This window comes from Scomber japonicus, chromosome 23 (genome assembly GCF_027409825.1).
Source record: "Scomber japonicus isolate fScoJap1 chromosome 23, fScoJap1.pri, whole genome shotgun sequence".
In the NCBI taxonomy this organism is placed as follows: Eukaryota; Metazoa; Chordata; class Actinopteri; order Scombriformes; family Scombridae; genus Scomber; species Scomber japonicus.
The window spans coordinates 23,298,326-23,318,209 of NC_070600.1; the positions used below are offsets into that span (position 1 = coordinate 23,298,326).

General features: G+C 39.7%; 4 protein-coding genes across 4 annotated transcripts; 3 read left to right on the forward strand and 1 right to left on the reverse strand.

Annotated features, from left to right (window-relative positions):
• Positions 1–541: 541 nt before the first annotated feature.
• LOC128353132 (chemerin-like receptor 1) lies at positions 542–1,851 on the forward strand. The gene is made up of 2 exons (XM_053313816.1): positions 542–551; positions 824–1,851. The coding sequence occupies exons 1-2, from the start codon at positions 542–544 to the stop codon at positions 1,849–1,851; spliced, it is 1,038 nt and encodes a 345-aa protein (XP_053169791.1).
• A 2,491-nt stretch (positions 1,852–4,342) lies between these two features.
• LOC128353133 (chemerin-like receptor 1) lies at positions 4,343–7,967 on the forward strand. The gene is made up of 4 exons (XM_053313817.1): positions 4,343–4,468; positions 4,918–4,982; positions 5,207–5,262; positions 6,937–7,967. The coding sequence occupies exons 1-4, from the start codon at positions 4,343–4,345 to the stop codon at positions 7,965–7,967; spliced, it is 1,278 nt and encodes a 425-aa protein (XP_053169792.1).
• Positions 7,968–13,533: 5,566 nt separating this feature from the next.
• LOC128353134 (uncharacterized) lies at positions 13,534–16,267 on the reverse strand. The gene is made up of 2 exons (XM_053313818.1): positions 15,570–16,267; positions 13,534–14,080 (listed from the first exon to the last, which is right to left on the reverse strand). The coding sequence occupies exons 1-2, from the start codon at positions 16,265–16,267 to the stop codon at positions 13,534–13,536; spliced, it is 1,245 nt and encodes a 414-aa protein (XP_053169793.1).
• A 1,593-nt stretch (positions 16,268–17,860) lies between these two features.
• On the forward strand, positions 17,861–19,113 carry LOC128353135 (chemerin-like receptor 1). The gene is made up of 3 exons (XM_053313819.1): positions 17,861–17,870; positions 17,968–18,921; positions 19,049–19,113. The coding sequence occupies exons 1-3, from the start codon at positions 17,861–17,863 to the stop codon at positions 19,111–19,113; spliced, it is 1,029 nt and encodes a 342-aa protein (XP_053169794.1).
• Positions 19,114–19,884: the final 771 nt, after the last annotated feature.

Genomic DNA, 19,884 nt, shown 5'->3' on the forward strand with positions numbered 1-19,884 from the left:
GGTTACATCACAACAAGTCTTAGCATGTCAGATACCACATGGAGACAATACGACCTGAGGGAGTGTGTCTATGCTTCCTCAGTTTAATAAATAAAATATATATAATATTTATAATAAATAATTTCACCTGTCTTTCAAGGATTTCCATAGATGAACCATGTTATGTGCATTAGGGCTGTGGGAACATAGGGATGGCCCCTATCCTGTGATTGGTCCGCTTGAGTTGATTTAGTTTTCTCTCATAAGTTTCAGATGGTGTTGGTGGCTTCACAAATTAAAGGAAAAGTCTGGTGATTTTCTATATAATGAACGTCATGTTTTGGTCCAAACCAACAATGAACTGATCTACTAATACGTATTGCGTGTGTATCTGAATAGAATCTGATTGGTTGTGAATGTCGCAACACTATTGCAGCAGTGCTGTTTCATTGGAAGTTGAATGCAGTGAGAAGGAGGAACTATCAGTGATAGATATTAAGTAAAGGCAGTACAGGATATAGATCATCTTACTTTAAAGAAGGACTCTCACTGCATCAGAAAAATGGACACTGGTAAGATATTTCAAACATGTATTGGCTCTCGATGCAATAGCATGAAGTTAATCTGCCATTAATTCTTGCTTAACTCATTTAAAAAATAGTATGCATAAACCTTTTCAGTTAAAAATGAATAAGAATTATCTATGATGTGCAATACAGATCTCCTTTGGAAATTAAATTCTTTCAACAGTTATTATAATAATTGTATACTATATATATGTACACACATGTTGCAGAATGAGCCAAGGCTGACTTTAATAAGGCATTTCTTCTTTGTTCTTTAGATAACAGCACTGCATCTGAACCATCTTCGGATGATGGGATTCGAAGAAAAGTACGAACAGCCTATCTGGTCATCTACTGTGTGATCATCGTGGTTGGGATGGTGGGCAACGGTCTAGTCATCTACGTGACAGGCTTCAGGATGAAGAGATCAGTCAACTCAATTTGGTTTCTCAACTTGGCCCTGGCTGACTTCCTTTGTACGTCCTTCCTGATTTTCTATATCATTGCTCTCTCTCAAGACTATTGGCCATTTGGACCTTTCATGTGCAAGCTCGAAACCTTTGTGAGTGTTGTCAATATGTTTGCCAGTGTATTTCTTCTGGTGGCCATAAGCCTGGATCGTTGCCTGTGCACCTGTGCAGTGGTATGGGCACGAAACAATCGCACTGTCTGCAAAGCTCAACTCGTAAGTGTTGTTATCTGGTTGATGGCTATGATCTGCAGCATCCCTTATGCCACTTTTCGCAAACTTGTGGTGTATAGTGGGAAGACTTACTGTTTTTATACAGAGGACAAGATACTGTGGCTGTTCCTTTTTAGTTTTATTATGGCCTTCCTCATCCCATTCCTGGTAATAACAGCATCTTATGTGACCATAGGTGTTCGTACAAGGCGCCTGCAAAGTGCAAGGACACAGAGATGTCACCGAATCATTATCTCTGTCATTCTTGCATTCTTCTTGTGCTGGTTGCCCTATCATGTTTTGAGGTTATTATATGTATTTACTCTTGGTAACCCACAAATGAAAGTCATTATTGAACACGGATTTCCTCTGACTCTAAGTCTGACTTTTCTGAACAGCTGCCTGAACCCCATTCTCTATGTTTTCATGTGTGATGAATTCCAGAAGAAGCTTAAGCAGTCTATATTCCTCGTCTTTGAGAGTGCTCTGGCAGAGGACAGAGACACTTCTCAGAAGTCTGACTCTGCTGTACCTGTGCAGAGTAGTGGCACAGTCACTTCCTTTAACTTGACAGAAAGCAGAGTTGACGTAACTGAGGAGAGAGAGACACTGAGCATTGAATAAGAAAAGTGAAGCGCAAGTGGAAACTGATTCAGACAGTACATCTGCTCACAGTAAAAAAGAACAAAAAAAGAATATTATGCCTACAGTATGTGTGATTTTAATGTTTATGTTAAAGTGTAAGATGTCACCCTGACTATCCTGTTAATTTTGTTTAACCTTCCACCCTCATAAAGCATTTGGTTACATCACAGCCCCAGATCTGCTCTGCTTCAGCCTGGACCCAGGTCTAATCAGCTAGAAGCACCAAAAACACCTCTGTGGGTATACTGTGAGTTTAGCATGTAAATATGAAGCACTTTGTGTAATTATGAATGTAAAACATTTAAAGCTTTCTATGTATCATCATAATATAACTTTAAGACATCAGATAATGGTTTGCCTGTAATTCAGTTGATAAAAAATATTAGTTGTATGTTTGTTTTATGTTTGTAAGATTTGATGCAGCTTATTTATGTTTACTGAATTTCTGTCACAAAACATTGATCTTCAATAATGGAGCTTTACATATTTCAATATAGTAAATAAAAACATTGATAAACTGTTGATGAGCTGTTCTCTTCCTCTTCATTTGACCCAACAAACATGAGTACACACTACTCACCATACAGGATATCACATGTGCAGTATATGCTTGACTGCTTGTCCTTTGATACACATATTCATATTAATCCTTATCTACCCTACAAATCTTGTAGGTTAACACTATCTTGTTTCACAAAAGTACTTTGCATGCTTTCCTCAGTTTGCAACTTGCAAGGTTGTTATCACAGAAGCACTGACTGCCTTGGTGTGCATTCTGAATTAAACACTATTAAGCATTAGAAGACGACATAATAAAGCCCATATAAATGTAGTCAACTTGGTCACAGACGTAATACCTGACCTCTGTCCAACTTTCACCTGTTGAATTAGCATCACAAGCATCACTCAGTGGTGATCACATACAGTTAGTATGTGACAGAGTAAAATTATCTATTAAATTGGCTAGAATCCCTGTAGGACTGGTGTAGATGTCAGTTACTAACACTACAGTCAAAATTTTAAATTCAGTTGTCAACAAATCATTTTATAATGTGTGTCCAGACTAAGTCTGTGGTTTTATCTGTTGCCTCTAAGACAGGAACCATGTTGCATATATAACTTGCCTTTGCTTTTATGAGAAATAAGGGCACAAATTCTCATCAGAAAGTTTGATTCTGCTGAAAGGAAGTCAGATCTCTGCACATCATCAGTCGTTTTGACAGAGTGCTGTATTTGACTTTTTGACCTATCATGGATTGGTTTTGTAAGGTTTGCGGTTTTAATATCTTTAAATAATTTATCATTACAATCAGGAAGGAAGGAAGAAGAAAAACAGCAAGCCGAGGTCAAAACATCATCAACCTCTCTTTGACTAAAGAACTGAAAAATCATCTGGAAACTCAAAAGCAACATGTAGTCATGGTTCATGATGGAATAATCAAACTGTATTGTTCATATTTTTACATTTGAAGGATCCTGAATGTGAACGCTGAATCCTGCTTAATGAGTTTTATTATATCAAGTTAAAAGTCACATATATCTGTGCTCAAGAATAAAATCCCTCAACACTGATAGTTTTTAAAAGTTATTCTCTTCGTCTCTGCATTTTGGTGACATTCAATTTTGAAAGAATAAAGAGATGAAGAGATTGATATTTATAGACATGGACACAGACGCCACTACAAATTGAAGTTGATGAACAAGTAAACATTTCTCAATACAGTGATATCACACTCTCTAACACTCAGAGCATGGCAATAATTTGTTCAAAGTTGTTTTGAAGACTCAGTGCAGGAATGTCACACCCAACATGAGCTTTTAAAACTCTGTATACTGTGTACTACAGAGAGACTTATCTGGTGCTGATGGGCCTAATCAGTATCATGTGAACTTGTTTGGCAAGGGCTTGAATATAATGGACCTTCATTTATAAGTTCTGCACTGCAGGCTTAAATGAAAATTACAACATTAGATTGTCGAAATATGTTGAATTGAGTCCAATAAAAACAATCAGAGAAAGTTTCAGGTGTTCAGTTTTTAGCTCTCTGTGTCCCTCTAGTGTATCTGAGCAGACATTACAGACACTGTCAGGTCGTCAATGTGGTTAAAACAAAAAAATCCTGATATGCAATAGTACAAAACGTAATGCCTGTTTAAGAACAAAGAAGTGAAATAGTAAAAAGATGTTTGATGTTTTAAAAACTACATATTCAGTTTTATTCTAAGTAGAAACAATTTTCCATTGACTGAAGCTTTTTTAAGGCGCCTGCAAAGTGCAAGGAAACAGAGATCTCAACGAATCATTATCTCTGTCATTCTTGCATTCTTCTTGTGCTGGTTGCTCTATCAGGTTTTTAATTTTTTAGAATTAAATTACCCAGAACTGAGAGACATTCTTCTTCCTGGAGGTCTTCTGGCTACGAGTCTGACTTTTCTGAACAGCTGCCTGAACCCCATTCTCTATGTTTTCATGTGTGATGAATTCCAGAAGAAGCTTAAGCAGTCTATATTCCTCGTCTTTGAGAGCGCTCTGGCAGAGGACAGAGACACTTCTCAGGAGTCTGACTCTGCTGTAGCTGTGCAGAGTAGTAGCACAGTCAGTTCCTTTAACTTGACAGAAAGTTGGTGTTGACACAACAGAGCACTGCATAGGAGCGAAAGTAGAAACTTGTATCTGAAACAGTATCAAACATTCTCATACCTGAACAATTATGAATATCAAATGTTTGTTGATTATGGAGTTAAAAAACAGAGCTGGTCTTTAAGGTTTATTGCATATTAGGGTCTGTTTTGGCGTGTTGTTGTTGTTGTATGCTTATATTGTGCACACAAATCAACCATGCTAATACTATTAAATGACATAAATGGGTTTAGTACCCATGTGGGTTACAGTAACATTAACAAGCATTTTTTTTTGAGTTGTCCTTCAGAAAGACACTGTGTCTGTTGGCTCATGATCAGCAGATGACCTCTGACCTCCCAGTTTAAGCACCAGGAATGACAATAGTGAAATGTAGTATCTCATCATTATTATTTTCCCTTCAGGTTTTCACCAAACAGCTTCGCTGTGTCCAACGTTACCAACTGATCACTCATGAACTCCTGCAGAGGTATGTGAGGTAAAAAAAATATACAAAAATGTATCGTTAAATGTGCAGCAGGGGGCAGCACTTCATAACAACTACTATACAATATCCATAGATATATAGATCAACTATAGAGCTATTCTACTTATTTTCATTAGGGGGGCATAATGGCAAATCCTAAAGAAGAGCTCTGTAGGAATTGAAAGATGATGAGTTGAAGAAATTCAAGTGGTTCCTGGACCTTGAAGGCATCCCAGTGGCTCATCTGGAGAATGCAGCAAGGACACAGACAGTGGATCTGATGGTACAGAAACATCAGGATCATAGAGCTCTGCAGCTAACCAAAAAGGTTTTAGAAAAGATCGGCAGGAATGATCTGGTGCTAAGACCAAAAGTAAGTTAGAGGAAGGAATCTGAAAAGCAGAGACACATGAAGTTTATAAATTAATGCATGGCTCATGAGTTACTGTGTGACTCCTCCCTGCTGCTTAAGATAGCCTGTGGTCAGTACTCTGATGTCTGATGGGTCAATGTTTTACAAAGATGATTAAAACATTTTTAAAAGATGTTTAAAAGTTTTTTTATTTTTAAGACGACGGTAATAATAGCAATGATAATATTGGTGTGGGAGAGGGGAGGCAGGTTTTTATATTTTCGGAGGAGAGGCCCACCTTCCCACACTTTGTCAGGTCAAAGGGAAGACTGACTGGACTTTAGTAATGGCCAAAGAGTCAATAAACTGGAAGGGACAAATCAAGCTGGACCCTGAGAATAGTTTCTGGACAATGGTTGACGGATGAAGATGAGTGTATGGCTATTGATCACCTATCTGTCCATTGTCCTCCAAAGAAACACCCTCAGAAGGTGTTTTTTTTATAAATTATGGAGGGCCTTGTTTGCTTTTATGATGTAAGCTGCAGATCTTCTCTACACCTTTACTGATTGCACTGAGAAACTCTACTCATACTTCAGTCCCTGTACTAATGACAACGGTAGAATCTGTGGTAATAAACACTATTTACTGTATTTCAAAGTCTGATTTATTATGTGATTGCTTCACTTAGTTTTCATTTTCATATTTTTATTTTATAACGTTGGCCTTCCAGGTTATTTCTTCTATTGTATAAAACCAATGTGATGTAATCACATTTAGAGACAGTTGTGTACAAATATCAATAGATTAAATATGTGCTTTATTATTGTTTATCTGTTAACTTTGTGCATGTTTCACTTTCATCTGTCAGACAAGAATCATAATGAACGTCATGTTTGGGTCCAAACCAACAATGAACTGATCTACTAATACGTATTGCGTGTGTATCCAAAGTGCGACTCGGATCCTTTCTAAAGAGCCACTGATTAGAATCTGATTGGTCATGAATGTCGCAATACTATTGCAGCAGTGCTGTTTCCTTGGTAGTTGAATGCACTGAGAAGGAGGAACTATCAGTGATGGATATTTAGTAAAGGCAGTACAAGATACAGATCACCTTAGCATAAAGAAGGACTCTCACTGCATCAGAACAATGGACACTGGTAAGATATTTCAAACATGTATTACCTCTCTCTGCAATAGCATGAAGTTAATCTGGCATTAATTCTTGCTTAACTCATTTTAAAATGGTATGCATAAACCTTTTCAGTTAAAAATGAATAAAAATGATCTATGATGTGCAATACAAATCTCCTTTGGAAATTAAATTCTTTAAACAGTTATCATAATAATTGTGTACATATATATATATATTATATATATATATATATATTGTAAATTACACAAAACTGCAAAACTTCTCTTCACAAAAGAAAAGAATCATTTAAAACTACAGCGCTAAAAACTACAAAGTGTGCATTTAATTAAAATATGATTAATGTGTAATCTACTTGAAAAAGTAATTAAATTCTCTTGTTTTCTCACTACATGTTGCAGAATGGGCCGAGGTTGACTTTAATAAGGCATTTCTTCTTTGTTCGTTAGATAACAGCACTGCATCTGAACCACCTTCGGATGATGGGATTAGAAGTGAAGTACGAACAGCCTATCTGGTCATCTACTGTGTGATATCGGTGGTTGGGATGGTGGGCAACGGTCTAGTCATCTACGTGACAGGCTTCAGGATGAAGAGAACAGTCCACTCAATTTGGTTTCTCAACTTGGCCCTGGCTGACTTCCTTTTTACAGCCTTCCTGATTTTCTATACCATTAATCTCTCTCAAGACTTCCACTGGACATTTGGACTTTTCATGTGCAAGCTCAACAACTTTGTGAGTGTTGTCAATATGTTTGCCAGTGTATTTTTTCTGATGGCCATAAGTCTGGATCGTTGCCTGTGCACCTGTGCAGTGGTATGGGCACGAAACAATCGTACTGTTTGCAAAGCTCAACTCGTAAGTGTTGTTATCTGGTTGATGGCTATGATCTGCAGCATCCCTAATGCCACTTTTCTTAAACTTGAGGAGTATAATGGGAAGACTGACTGTTACACAGACATTACACAGACGTTGATTCTTGATATTTTTCGGTTTATTACGGCCTTCCTCATCCCATTCCTGGTAATAACAGCATCTTATGTGACCATAAGTGTTCGTACAAGGCGCCTGCAAAGTGAAAGGAAACAGAGATCTCGTCGAATCATTCTCTCTGTCATTCTTGCATTCTTCGTGTGCTGGTTTCCCGATCATGTTTTGAGGTTTTTAGACTTCAGTACTCCTGATAACCCAGACCTGGAAGTCATTTTTGAACATGGATATCTTCTGACTACGAGTCTGGCTTTTCTGAACAGCTGCCTGAACCCCATTCTCTATGTTTTCATGTGTGATGAATTCCAGAAGAAGCTTAAGCAGTCTATATTCCTCGTCTTTGAGAGCGCTCTGGCAGAGGACAGAGACACTTCTCAGAAGTCTGACTCTGCTGTACCTGTGCAGAGTAGTAGCACAGGCACTTCTTTTATCTTGACAGAAAGCAGAGTTGACGCAATTGAGGAGAGAGAGATACTGAGCACTGAATAAGAAAAGTGGAGCGCAAGTGGAAACTGATTCAGACAGTACATCTGCTCACAGTAAAAAAGAACAAAAAAAGAATATTATGCCTACAGTATGTGTGATTTTAATGTTTATGTTAAAGTGTCTACTCATAACAAGTAAGATGTCACCCTGACTATCCTGTTAATTTTGTTTAACCTTCCACATTCATAAAGCATTTGGTTACATCACAGCCCCAGATCTGCTCTGCTTCAGCCTGGACCCAGGTCTAATCAGCTAGAAGCACCAAAAACACCTCTGTGGGTATACTGTGAGTTTAGCATGTAAATATGAAGAACTTTGTGTAATTATGAATGTAAAACATTTAAAGCTTTCTATGTATCATCATAATATAACTTTAAGACATCAGATAATGGTTTGCCTGTAATTCAGTTGATGAAAAATATCAGTTGTATGTTTGTTTTATGTTTGTAAGATTTGATGCAGCTTATTTATGTTTACTGAATTTCTGTCACAAAACATTGATCTTCAATAATTGAGCTTTACATATTTCAATATAGTAAATAAAAACATTGATAAACTGTCGATCAGCTGTTCTCTTCCTCTTCATTTGACCCAACAAACATGAGTACACACTACTCACCATACAGGATATCACATGTGCAGTTACAGAGATGAAGAGAAGTTGATGAACAAGTAAACATTTCTCAATACAGTGATATCACACACTCTAACACTCAGAGCATGACAATAATTTGTTCAAAGTTGTTTTGAAGACTCAGTGCAGGAATGTCACACCCAACATGAGCTTTTAAAACTCTGTATACTGTGTACTACAGAGAGACTTATCTGGTGCTGATGGGCCTAATCAGTGTCATGTGAACTTGTTTGGCAAGGGCTTGAATATAATGGACCTTTATTTATAACTTCTTGAAATATGTTGAATTGAGTCCAATTCTATAAAAAAAAATGAGAGTTTCAGGTGTTCAGTTTTTAGCTCTCTGTGTCCCTCTAGTGTATCTGAGCAGACATTACAGACACTGTCAGGAGGTCAATGTGGTTAAAATAAAAAAATCCTGATATGCAATAGTACAAAATGTAATGCCTGTTTAAGAACAAAGAAGTGAAATAGTAAAAAGATGTTTGATGTTTTAAAAACTACATATTCAGTTTTACATTTTTATTCTAAGTAGAAACAATTTTCCATTGACTGAAGCTTTTTTAAGGCGCCTGCAAAGTGCAAGGAAACAGAGATCTCAACAAATCATTATCTCTGTCATTCTTGCGCTGGGTGCCCTATCAGGTTTTTAGGTTATTAAACATATATACTCTTGGTAACCCACAAATGAAAGTCATTTATTAACATGGATTTCCTCTGACTGTGATTCTAGCTTTTCTGAACAGCTGCCTGAACCCCATTCTCTATGTTTTCATGTGTGATGAATTCCAGAAGAAGCTTAAGCAGTCTATATTCCTCGTCTTTGAGAGCGCTCTGGCAGAGGACAGAGACACTTCTCAGAAGTCTGACTCTGCTGTAGCTGTGCAGAGTAGTGGCACAGTCACTTCCTTTATCTTGAAAGAAAGTTGGTGTTGACACAACAGAGCACTGAATAGGAGCGAAAGTAGAAACTTGTATCTGAAACAGTATCAAACATTCTCATACCTGAAAAATTATGAATATCAAATGTTGGTTGATTATGGAGTTAAAAAACAGAGCTGGTCTTTAAGGTTTATTGCATATTAGGGTCTGTTTTGGCGTGTTGTATGCTTATCTTGTGCACACAAATCAACCATAACAGAGTATGAATTGTATCTCCTGAACAAAAATCACCCATAACTAGAGGAAACATGATGAGTGTTTATCACCAACAACTGTAGCAGCAATAGTAGGTGATACAGGAGGTTCAGTGGTTCCTCAAATCGTAATGTAGCTCCTTTAGCCTGACTGGAAGAATACACTATAGACACCTACACTCTTTCTAGGTTTCGGAGAGTTGGACCCCTAAATTATTCAAATGAGAACATGAAGTTGAAAGTTAACAATGTATTGTCTCACACCAGAGTTCAGTTCAGTTCTGTTCTAATGTGAGTGTAATGTTCTGTTTGTATGAATACTACTACCCGGGTAGATTTTTGTGTTTGGTTCTTATCTGTGTCAGGTAGTGAAATGAGATGGTTGTCCGGAATGGATCCCATGGCTAGCCACACCGTTCACCCGTTCCGTCCTAGTCAATCATCCTTCCTGGCTGAATCTGAATGCATTCCTAATCCGGCAATAAAAACAAATCCACACAGAGAGCAGAAACATAACCATTAATCTCTGTTCAATCACATAACACCATACTACTTTCACTTTTCACTCTGAACATCTTCATAAATGTACCCAGATGCAGGATATACAGCTCCAAATCAATGTGAATGACCCTGTATACATTTACAGTACAGTACAAGTATTTTTCCCATGACAATTATTCATCATGAACTTCTACTATTTAACATAAATTCACTTATTTATACTCATAAAGCACTATTTATGTTATTAAACAGCTTTATTAATACATTTATCTTTCTAACTGTAGCATAACATCTCTTTTTAACCTCTTTAAATGTAAATGAACAGTATTACATTACTTTTTTTTTAACTCAACATGAGTATTTAAACAACTCCAGTGCAATACAACACATTATACACATAACAATTATCACAAAACAATAATTATCACAACCTGGCATCTTGTCAACACAAATATGCATCATATGCTGTCTCTATTTTTTTTCATTTAACTACAGTAGCGGCACATTAGCTAACTGAGCCACACTGCTAACACTCACACTGAATATCAAAAGTAATATCGGTTGCGGTTAGCGTTAGCATCGTGTTAATTTAAGCTAGCGACCTTTTTAGAGTCAGTTTACACTGTTCACAATGATACATACAGTACCACAGTGGGTTCAAACATTAGGAAACATTACTGTATCTCCGACTGTTTTGAGTAAAGTATCTCAATGAAAGGCATTTTCACACAACAAGCTAACAACGAGGCTTAGTCTCTAGCATGTAGCAGCCACTTACCGGAGTTCTCTCAGGAGGCTCACGGTGAACCGGCTCCTTGCATCCAATATAATAATACACAGGACTCAGGCTGGCTTTACACGACAACGATCTGAACACAATCCGCAAAAGTGGCGTTGCGTTCCCACTTTTTATTTTGCGTTTAGACGAGCGTCTTTGGGTGGAAATCTGCATGCACACGGTGACGCAAAAGTGTGTGAAATTTGATGTAGTATGCATGCCAGGTGGCTAGGTGGTACTGTGAAGCACTGCCATACAACAACAGGAAGAGCGCGCGCATGCGTTGAAACTTCCTTCTACTTCTCTCCGTAGTAGCGCGAAAACGTCAAAAACCAAAACATGGCGAAGAAGCGAGGTAAGACAGACAACTTTGTCTGGACAGACGAGGAGGTCGAGCTATTGTTACAAACGACGTTGGATCACAAGGCTACAAAGGCACAAGAGGGAGTGGACTGGGAGTCCTGTCAGTCCAAATATGTGGATATATGGACCGAATTTCTGCGTCAGTATCCTGTACCTGGAGGGACTGCGTATCCCCATGAGAAGGAGGCTATATGCAAAACACAGATAGCATCAAAATTGAAAGGAGTCCGGGCAAAGTATAGGCAGGCTGTCGATACTCAACGGCGGAGTGGCCATGGGAGAGTGATCTCCCTTTATTTTGATCTATGCAATGACATATGGGGTGGGTCGCCAGCCACCAGCACAATAGAGGCTGGTGTAGAAACATCTGAACTAAACAACACCGTGGATAGTGCTAGCGAGTCGAGCATTACATCGTCTGATCCGCCGGATGAGTCAATAGTCAGCCCCCAGACCACAGTCCAGTCCAGGAGAGATCTACTTCAGGTATGTTTACAAGACAATACAAAAATACATGGAGTTTATTTGTCACATGAATTTCTCTCTGGGGATTAATAAAGTTTATATCTACCTATCTATCTATCTGTCTATCTATCTATCTATTTACTAGAAATACTACTGTATTACATGTAGTTAAATAGCATTTGGATGTTCAAGTTTTTGTGCAGGGTTGATAGAAAGAATGTCAGGAAGTAATTTAATAAATAGCAAAAGAGTGGAATATAGGTTCATATTAAAAGGAGCACCATATACTATGCCATATGATTCATCACTGTCAATACCAAAGATATCATTAGCTAATGACTGCTCTCTGCTCTTCTTAAGGCAAGGCTCGATGGCCATAGAAGTCAAAGGCTCCAGAAGAGACTAAGGGTGGATCCAGTGCAGACTGACCTCGACATGAAAAAGAAGATCGTAGACATCATTGAGGAGGCTGAAAGGAGCAACAGAGAGAGACTGGACACCATTGCAGAGGCTCAAATAAGGATAAGCCATAGCTTTGATTTCCTTGTGAGACACATCACCTCTCAGCCGCCACCACCCATGGCCCCCGCACATTCATACACACCACCACCACCCATCACCCCCGCACATTCATACACACCACCACCACCCATGGCCCCCGCACATTCATACACACCACCACCACCCATGGCCCCCGCACATTCATACACACCACCACCACCCATGGCCCCCGCACATTCATACACACCACCACCACCCATGGCCCCTGCACATTCATACACACCACCACCACCCATCACCCCCGCACATTCATACACACCACCACCACCCATGGCCCCCGCACATTCATACACACCACCACCACCCATGGCCCCCGCACATTCATACACACCACCACCACCCATGGCCCCCGCACATTCATACACACCACCACCACCCATGGCCCCTGCACATTCATACACACCACCACCACCCATGGCCCCCGCACATACATACACACCACCACACATGGCCCCCGCACATCCATACACACCACAACACATGGCCCCCGCACATCCATACACAACACAACACATGGGCCCTGCTCATTCATACACTGCTCAGCCCATGGCCCTAGCTGTACCTCCATCCTCCTACAGACGACTACTACAAGAGGAACACTCTGATGAGGAAGATGTTGACCTTTTGTCATTGTCATAGACAAAGTGATACCAAGTTTACATTTTGTAATATTATTATTTTCGTTCAAAACCTGCCTACTGTTTAAGCACTTCATTCTTTCTCAACTGCTGGGCAGAGGCCCACGTTCAGTTCTGTTAGACATGTTTGCCCTGGAGTGAAAAAACTTGAATATGACACTTTATGAATATGGCACTTTCTTATTCATGGGATTTTTTTTTATTGTTGTTTTAAGTTTGCAGCCTAGCAGAAGTTGAAACACACATGATATTAAACACTGATCATGTGGACTAAACAAGTGGACTAATAACTAAAGGAAAAAAGTGGCTTGTTCGTTCAATCAAAAAAGTCCTTTTAACAATGCTGTGCTGAATACACAATAGGTATACTGATCTGCATAAATCACAGTGTCCTCATGGATCCAGTGCTCAACTTGCTGTAAAGAACATACAGCCAGTAGCCACCTTAGTCACTGTCCAGTGTCCACACGTGCAGAGTGTAGTCCATTGGCCATTAAGGGTCAAGGTATTTCGTGAGGATTCTCCTCACTCTCTTTCCTCTCACCTCATTACTGTCAGTCAGATATGTGTTTGCCTGGGTGGGAGGCTGCAGATCCCTGTCACACTGTATGGCTTCCTGCTCAACTTGGTGATCCACAGTGTTGTTACAGGCCTCACAGTAGTTGTGGAGGACAAAGCAGGCATAAATTACATTAGGCAGATCGCGGAGGTTTATGTCCATGGGACGCCTCAGGGCTGCAAACCTGGCCTTGAGCCGACCAAATGAGCATTCGATTACCATACGGGCCCTACACAAACTGAGTCCAAAGTATTTTTCTGATGGGGTAGAGCCTCCACCTGAGTACTCTTTCATAAGGTAAGGGAGAAGGGGGTAAGCAGGGTCCCCCAAGAGAAAGATAGGTATGGGCTCCTCTTCCTCCACTATCTGCCTTTCAAGCGAAGGTATCTTCCCAGTCTTGAGGTACATGTTCACTTTGGAATTGGCGAAGACACGCGCATCGTGAACACTTCCAGGCCATTGAATGACCACATCCATGAATCTGTAAGGCAAGCAAACAGCATATTTTAACTCAAAGTGCTTTACCATCTTTAACCACTTAACACACGCCCCTGTTTTTTATGTTGTTAGCCTAAACGACATGCCCAAGTTGTGAGCAGCACAGATCCCACATAGTTTGAGACTCAGAGATGTGTCTGGTATCATTGGAAAGGAAACACTCTCAGGATTCTTGTAAAAGGGTCTGTGTGATTCTGTGACTTACTGACAAAGAGTGGCAGAGGTTACAATGATAGGTTTGCCTTTACAATGACATGTGTACAGACATTCAGGGACCTCTCAGCAGGATATAGACACAATGAGGCCACAGCCACAGGTCTTGGCTTCATGCAGTCCAAATTTGGAGTCAAAAGACCAAAAGATGAATTTTTCAGAATTATTTTTCAACAGGTATGTCCATGCGTTTTCCTTAGGTCCTTTTTGGAGACTCCAAATGGATACTTGGTTACCAAAGCTGTATAACCACAATCAAACACCTATAACTTCACATCCCCTTTGCCTACAATCAAAATCTTGGTCTCTAATGAAAGCTGACGCCATATTATTATTATTATTATTAATATTATTATTATTATTATTATTACATATAACCATATTTTTTTGTTTGGCCATATCTGTCTATCTATCTATCTGTTTATTTTGGTATAAGTCATATGTCAAGTCGAAGAAGAACCAACCGTGTACCAAAATGCTGTGTGCGTAATGATATATGGTTCAACTCTTTTACGCACAGGGCGCACGCCGGTTACGCTTGGAGTTTGTTTATGGACAGCCAAACATGATAGGTTAGTGTCATACACCGTTGGAAACCTCAGACCATTGGCTAAAAGGTTATCATCGTCATTGTTGTCGGTCACATGTCCTCATTGGCTTTGGAGACATGTGCTGCCTAATCCTAAACACCGATTGGCTTGTGTGTGATGTCGTCAGAAGCAGAAGAGGCGCACGGTTGTAAACATCTCATATGGTTTGTTATTTGTGTTATTACATTACGTGTTGGACTAAATACATGGACATATTGAGGAAAGTATTCCGGTTTTATGGAAACGGATTTCATATTTCACAAGAATGGATATTTGGCGAGCTGTACAGAAAGTCCTGAGTCATAAGATGATCGTTGTGGATAAAGGGAAGACTTTGAAGGTATGTAGGCATTATAGCTTTTCTTACTTAGCTCAGGGGCTAGCCGAGCTAATCGCTAATACTATTACGGCTGTGAGCAACCATATAAGTCGTGAGTGGTCTTGAATGAATCAGGACAATCTAAGCTTTCCAACGATGTACGGCATGAATATATATGTTTAAGGGTTGGTGTTTAAAACATTCAGAAGAACTTGTGGCTACCTCCTAACATCCGTCCCGTTCCGTAGACGGAACAGCGTGCGTTAAGTGGTTAATGACAATAGAGGAACATACATGGGATAGCCTTTAGAAAGAGCACAAGAGAGCTCAAATACTTTGATTAGGCCTACCTGTATTTGTGGTCGCACACAGCTTGGACGTTCAGGGAGAACCTGTGTTTCCTGTTTATGTAGTCCATGGCGTTGACGGCTGGCTGTTTAATCTCAATGTGTGTCCCGTCTACCGCTCCCAAACATTGGGGCATTCCATGATCTCTCAGAAATCCGGATACGAGTTCCTCTGTCTCGGGCACAGTAAAAGGCAACTGGATATATTTCGGGCCGAGGTGGACCGTTATGGCTTTGCACGTTTGTCTTATGATGACAGACACAGTCGGACGTGATAAACCGAAGGCGTTCGCTGTCTTCCTTAGACGTCCCTCGTCACTTAAATAATATAATGTGCACGCTACCTTTTTCAGGACCCCCACAGGTGCTCTCATATTAGTTATTTCGCCCTCTATGTATGGGCGAAGTTCCTCACTCAAGGCGACAAGCAAATCTTTCGACATGCGAAAGTTTTCTCGCCATGCTCTGTCGTCAACTTCGCCTTGAACAAAGTTGTCCCACCATAGACTGGTTCTCCCGGGTCTTATCCATAGCTGTCTGGTTCGCCTACGACGAATTGGAGCATCCAACAATTGATGTAGGTAATTAACTCGCCTTCTCTGTTCTGATATTACTCGGCTTATTTGCTGAAAGGACTCCTGAATAGTTATCAAAGCAGCTAAGGCCACTTGAATATCTGACTGAGGGAAATAGTCCGACATGTTTGTTATTGTTTGGCTGTACTGCACATGGATATGACGTCAACGCGTATGCGAGGATAGCCAGCGTGAGCAGCTCAGAGCACACTTTTGCGTTTTCAACCCTTTAGACGGGAACGCAACGGTGGAGCGTCTTTAAGATTTCCACTCTGGAGGGTGGGTTCATTTTTTTGCGTTTTTAAGCCCCAAAAACGCTGTCGCCGTCTAAACGAAAGGCACATCTGATAAAATATTTTGTCGGTTTCACCCGGGAGCGTTGTCGTGTAAAGCCAGCCTCAGTCAGAGTTAGAGCGTACTCGATGACCATGACAATGAGTAAAGGGCTGATGCGCCACCTTGTGGTGGGGCATGCTAATACTATTAAATGACATAAATGGGTTTAGTACCTATGTGGGTTACGATGACCATGACAATGAATAAAGGGCTGATTCGCCACCTTGTGGTGGGGCATATTAATACTATTAAATGACATAAATGGGTTTAGTACCCATGTGGGTTACAGTAACATTGACAAGCATCTTTCTTTTTGAATTGTCCTTCAGAAAGACACTGTGTCTGTTTCACTAAACAGCTTCCCTGTGTCCAACGTTACCAACTGATCACTCATGAACTCCTGCAGAGGTATGTGAGGTAAAAAAAAATATACAAAAATGTATCGTTAAATGTGCCGTAGGGGGCAGCACTTCATAACAACTACTATACAATATCCATAGATATATAGATCAACTATAGAGCTATTCTACTTATTTTCATTAGGGGGGCATAATGGCAAATCCTAAAGAGGAGCTCTGTAGGAATTGAAAGATGATGAGTTGAAGAAATTCAAGTGGTTCCTGTACCTTGAAGGCATCCCAGTGGCTCATCTGGAGAATGCAGCAAGGACACAGACAGTGGATCTGATGGTACAGAAACATCAGGATCATAGAGCTCTGCAGCTAATCAAGAAGGTTTTAGAAAAGATCGGCAGGAATGATCTGGTGCTAAGACCAGAAGTAAGTTAGAGGAAGGAATCTGAAAAGCAGTAACACATGAAGTTTATAAATTAATGCATAGCTCATGAGTTACTGTGTGACTCCTCCCTGCTGCTTAAGATAGCCTGTGGTCAGTACTCTGACTTAGTTTTCATTTTCATATTTTTATTTAATAACGTTGACCTTCCAGGTTATTTCTTCTATTGTATAAAACCAATGTAATGTAATCACATTTAGAGACAGTTGTGTAGAAATATCAATAGATTAAATATGTGCTTTATTATTTTTTATCTGTTAACTTTGTGCATGTTTCACTTTCATCTGTCAGACAAGAATCATGATGAACGTCATGTTTGGGTCCAAACCAACAATGAACTGATCTACTAATACGTATTGCGTGTATCCAAAGTGCGACTCGGATCCTTTCTAAAGAGCCACTGATTAGAATCTGATTGGTCGTGAATGTATTGTGTATTGTGTATTGGTCGTGCACTATTGCAGCAGTGCTGTTTCACTGGTAGTTGAATGCACTGAGAAGGAGGAGCTATCAGTGATAGATATTAAGTAAAGGCAGTACAAGATATAGATCATCTTAGTATAAAGACAGACTCACTGCAACAGAAAAATGGACACTGGTAAGATATTTCAAACATGTATTACCTCTCTCTGCAATAGCATGAAGTTAATCTGCCATTAATTCTTGCTTAACTCATTTTAAAATTTGTTCTTTAGATAACATCACTGCATCTGAACCATCTTCGGATGATGGGATTCGAAGTGAAGTGCGAATAGCCTATCTGGTCATCTACTGTGTGATCATCGTGGTTGGGATGGTGGGCAACGGTCTAGTCATCTACGTGACAGGCTTCAGGATGAAGAGAACAGTCAACTCCATTTGGTTTCTCAACTTGGCCCTGGCTGACTTCCTTTTTACAGCATTCTTGATTTTCTTAACAATTTCTCTCTCTCAAGACTTCCACTGGCCATTTGGACTTTTCATGTGCAAGCTCAACAACTTTGTGAGTGTACTCAATATGTTTGCCAGTGTATTTTTTCTGATGGCCATAAGTCTGGATCGTTGCCTGTGCACCTGTGCAGTGGTATGGGCACGAAACAATCGCACTGTCTGCAAAGCTCAACTCGTAAGTGTTGTTATCTGGTTGATGGCTATGATCTGCAGCATCCCTTATGCCACTTTTCGCAAACTTGAGGAGAAAAATGGGAAGACTTCCTGTTTTTATACAGAGGACAGGACACTGTGGTTGTTCCTTCTTATTTTTCGGTTTATTACGGCCTTCCTCATCCCATTCCTGGTAATAACAGCATCTTATGTGACCATAAGTGTTCGTACAAGGCGCCTGCAAAGTGCAAGGAAACAGAGATCTCGTCGAATCATTCTCTCTGTCATTCTTGCATTCTTCTTGTGCTGGGTGCCCTATCAGGTTTATAGGTTTTTAGAGTTCAGTACTCTTGATAACCCACAACTGAAAGTCATTTTTGAACATGGATATCTTCTGACTACGAGTCTGGCTTTTCTGAACAGCTGCCTGAACCCCATTCTCTATGTTTTCATGTGTGATGAATTCCAGAAGAAGCTTAAGCAGTCTATATTCCTCGTCTTTGAGAGCGCTCTGGCAGAGGACAGAGACACTTCTCAGAAGTCTGACTCTGCTGTACCTGTGCAGAGTAGGTAGCACAGCCACTTCCTTTATCTTGAAAGAAAGCAGAGTCGACACAACTGAGTAAGAGTAAGTAAGTAAGATGTCACCCTGACTATCCTGTTAATTTTGTTTAACCTTCCACCTTCATAAAGCATTTGGTTACATCACAGCCCCAGATCTGCTCTGCTTCAGCCTGGACCCAGGTCTAATCAGCTAGAAGCACCAAAAACACCTCTGTGGGTATACTGTGAGTTTAGCATGTAAATATGAAGCACTTTGTGTAATTATGAATGTAAAACATTTAAAGCTTTCTATGTATCATCATAATATAACTTTAAGACATCAGATAATGGTTTGCCTGTAATTCAGTTGATGAAAAATATCAGTTGTATGTTTGTTTTATGTTTGTAAGATTTGATGCAGCTTATTTATGTTTACTGAATTTCTGTCACAAAACATTGATCTTCAATAATTGAGCTTTACATATTTCAATATAGTAAATAAAAACATTGATAAACTGTCAATCAGCTGTTCTCTTCCTCTTTCTTTAAGGCCACAAACATGAGTACACACTACTCCCCATACAGGATATCACATGTGCAGTTACAGAGATGAAGAGATTCATATTCATAGACATGGACACGGATGCCACTACAAAATTGAAGTTGATGAACAAGTAAACATTTCTCGTTGTTGTTGTATGCTTATCTTGTGCACACAAATCAACCATAACAGAGTATGAATTGTATCTCCTGAACCCTTTCATCTGTCAGACAAGAATCATGATGCATATAAAACTTGCCTTTGGAAATGTGGGCCCCCAACAATAATAATAAGATGACAGAAGCAGAATGTACAACTTTCTTCAGTTGTGTTGTTTTCATTATTTTCTACTGGTCTGATGCTTCGTGTCTGTGCTCATGTAGAGCATGCCTGAATGAGGCGTGAAACTAAGAAAGAAAACGTGTCAGTTCCCTTTACAAAACTG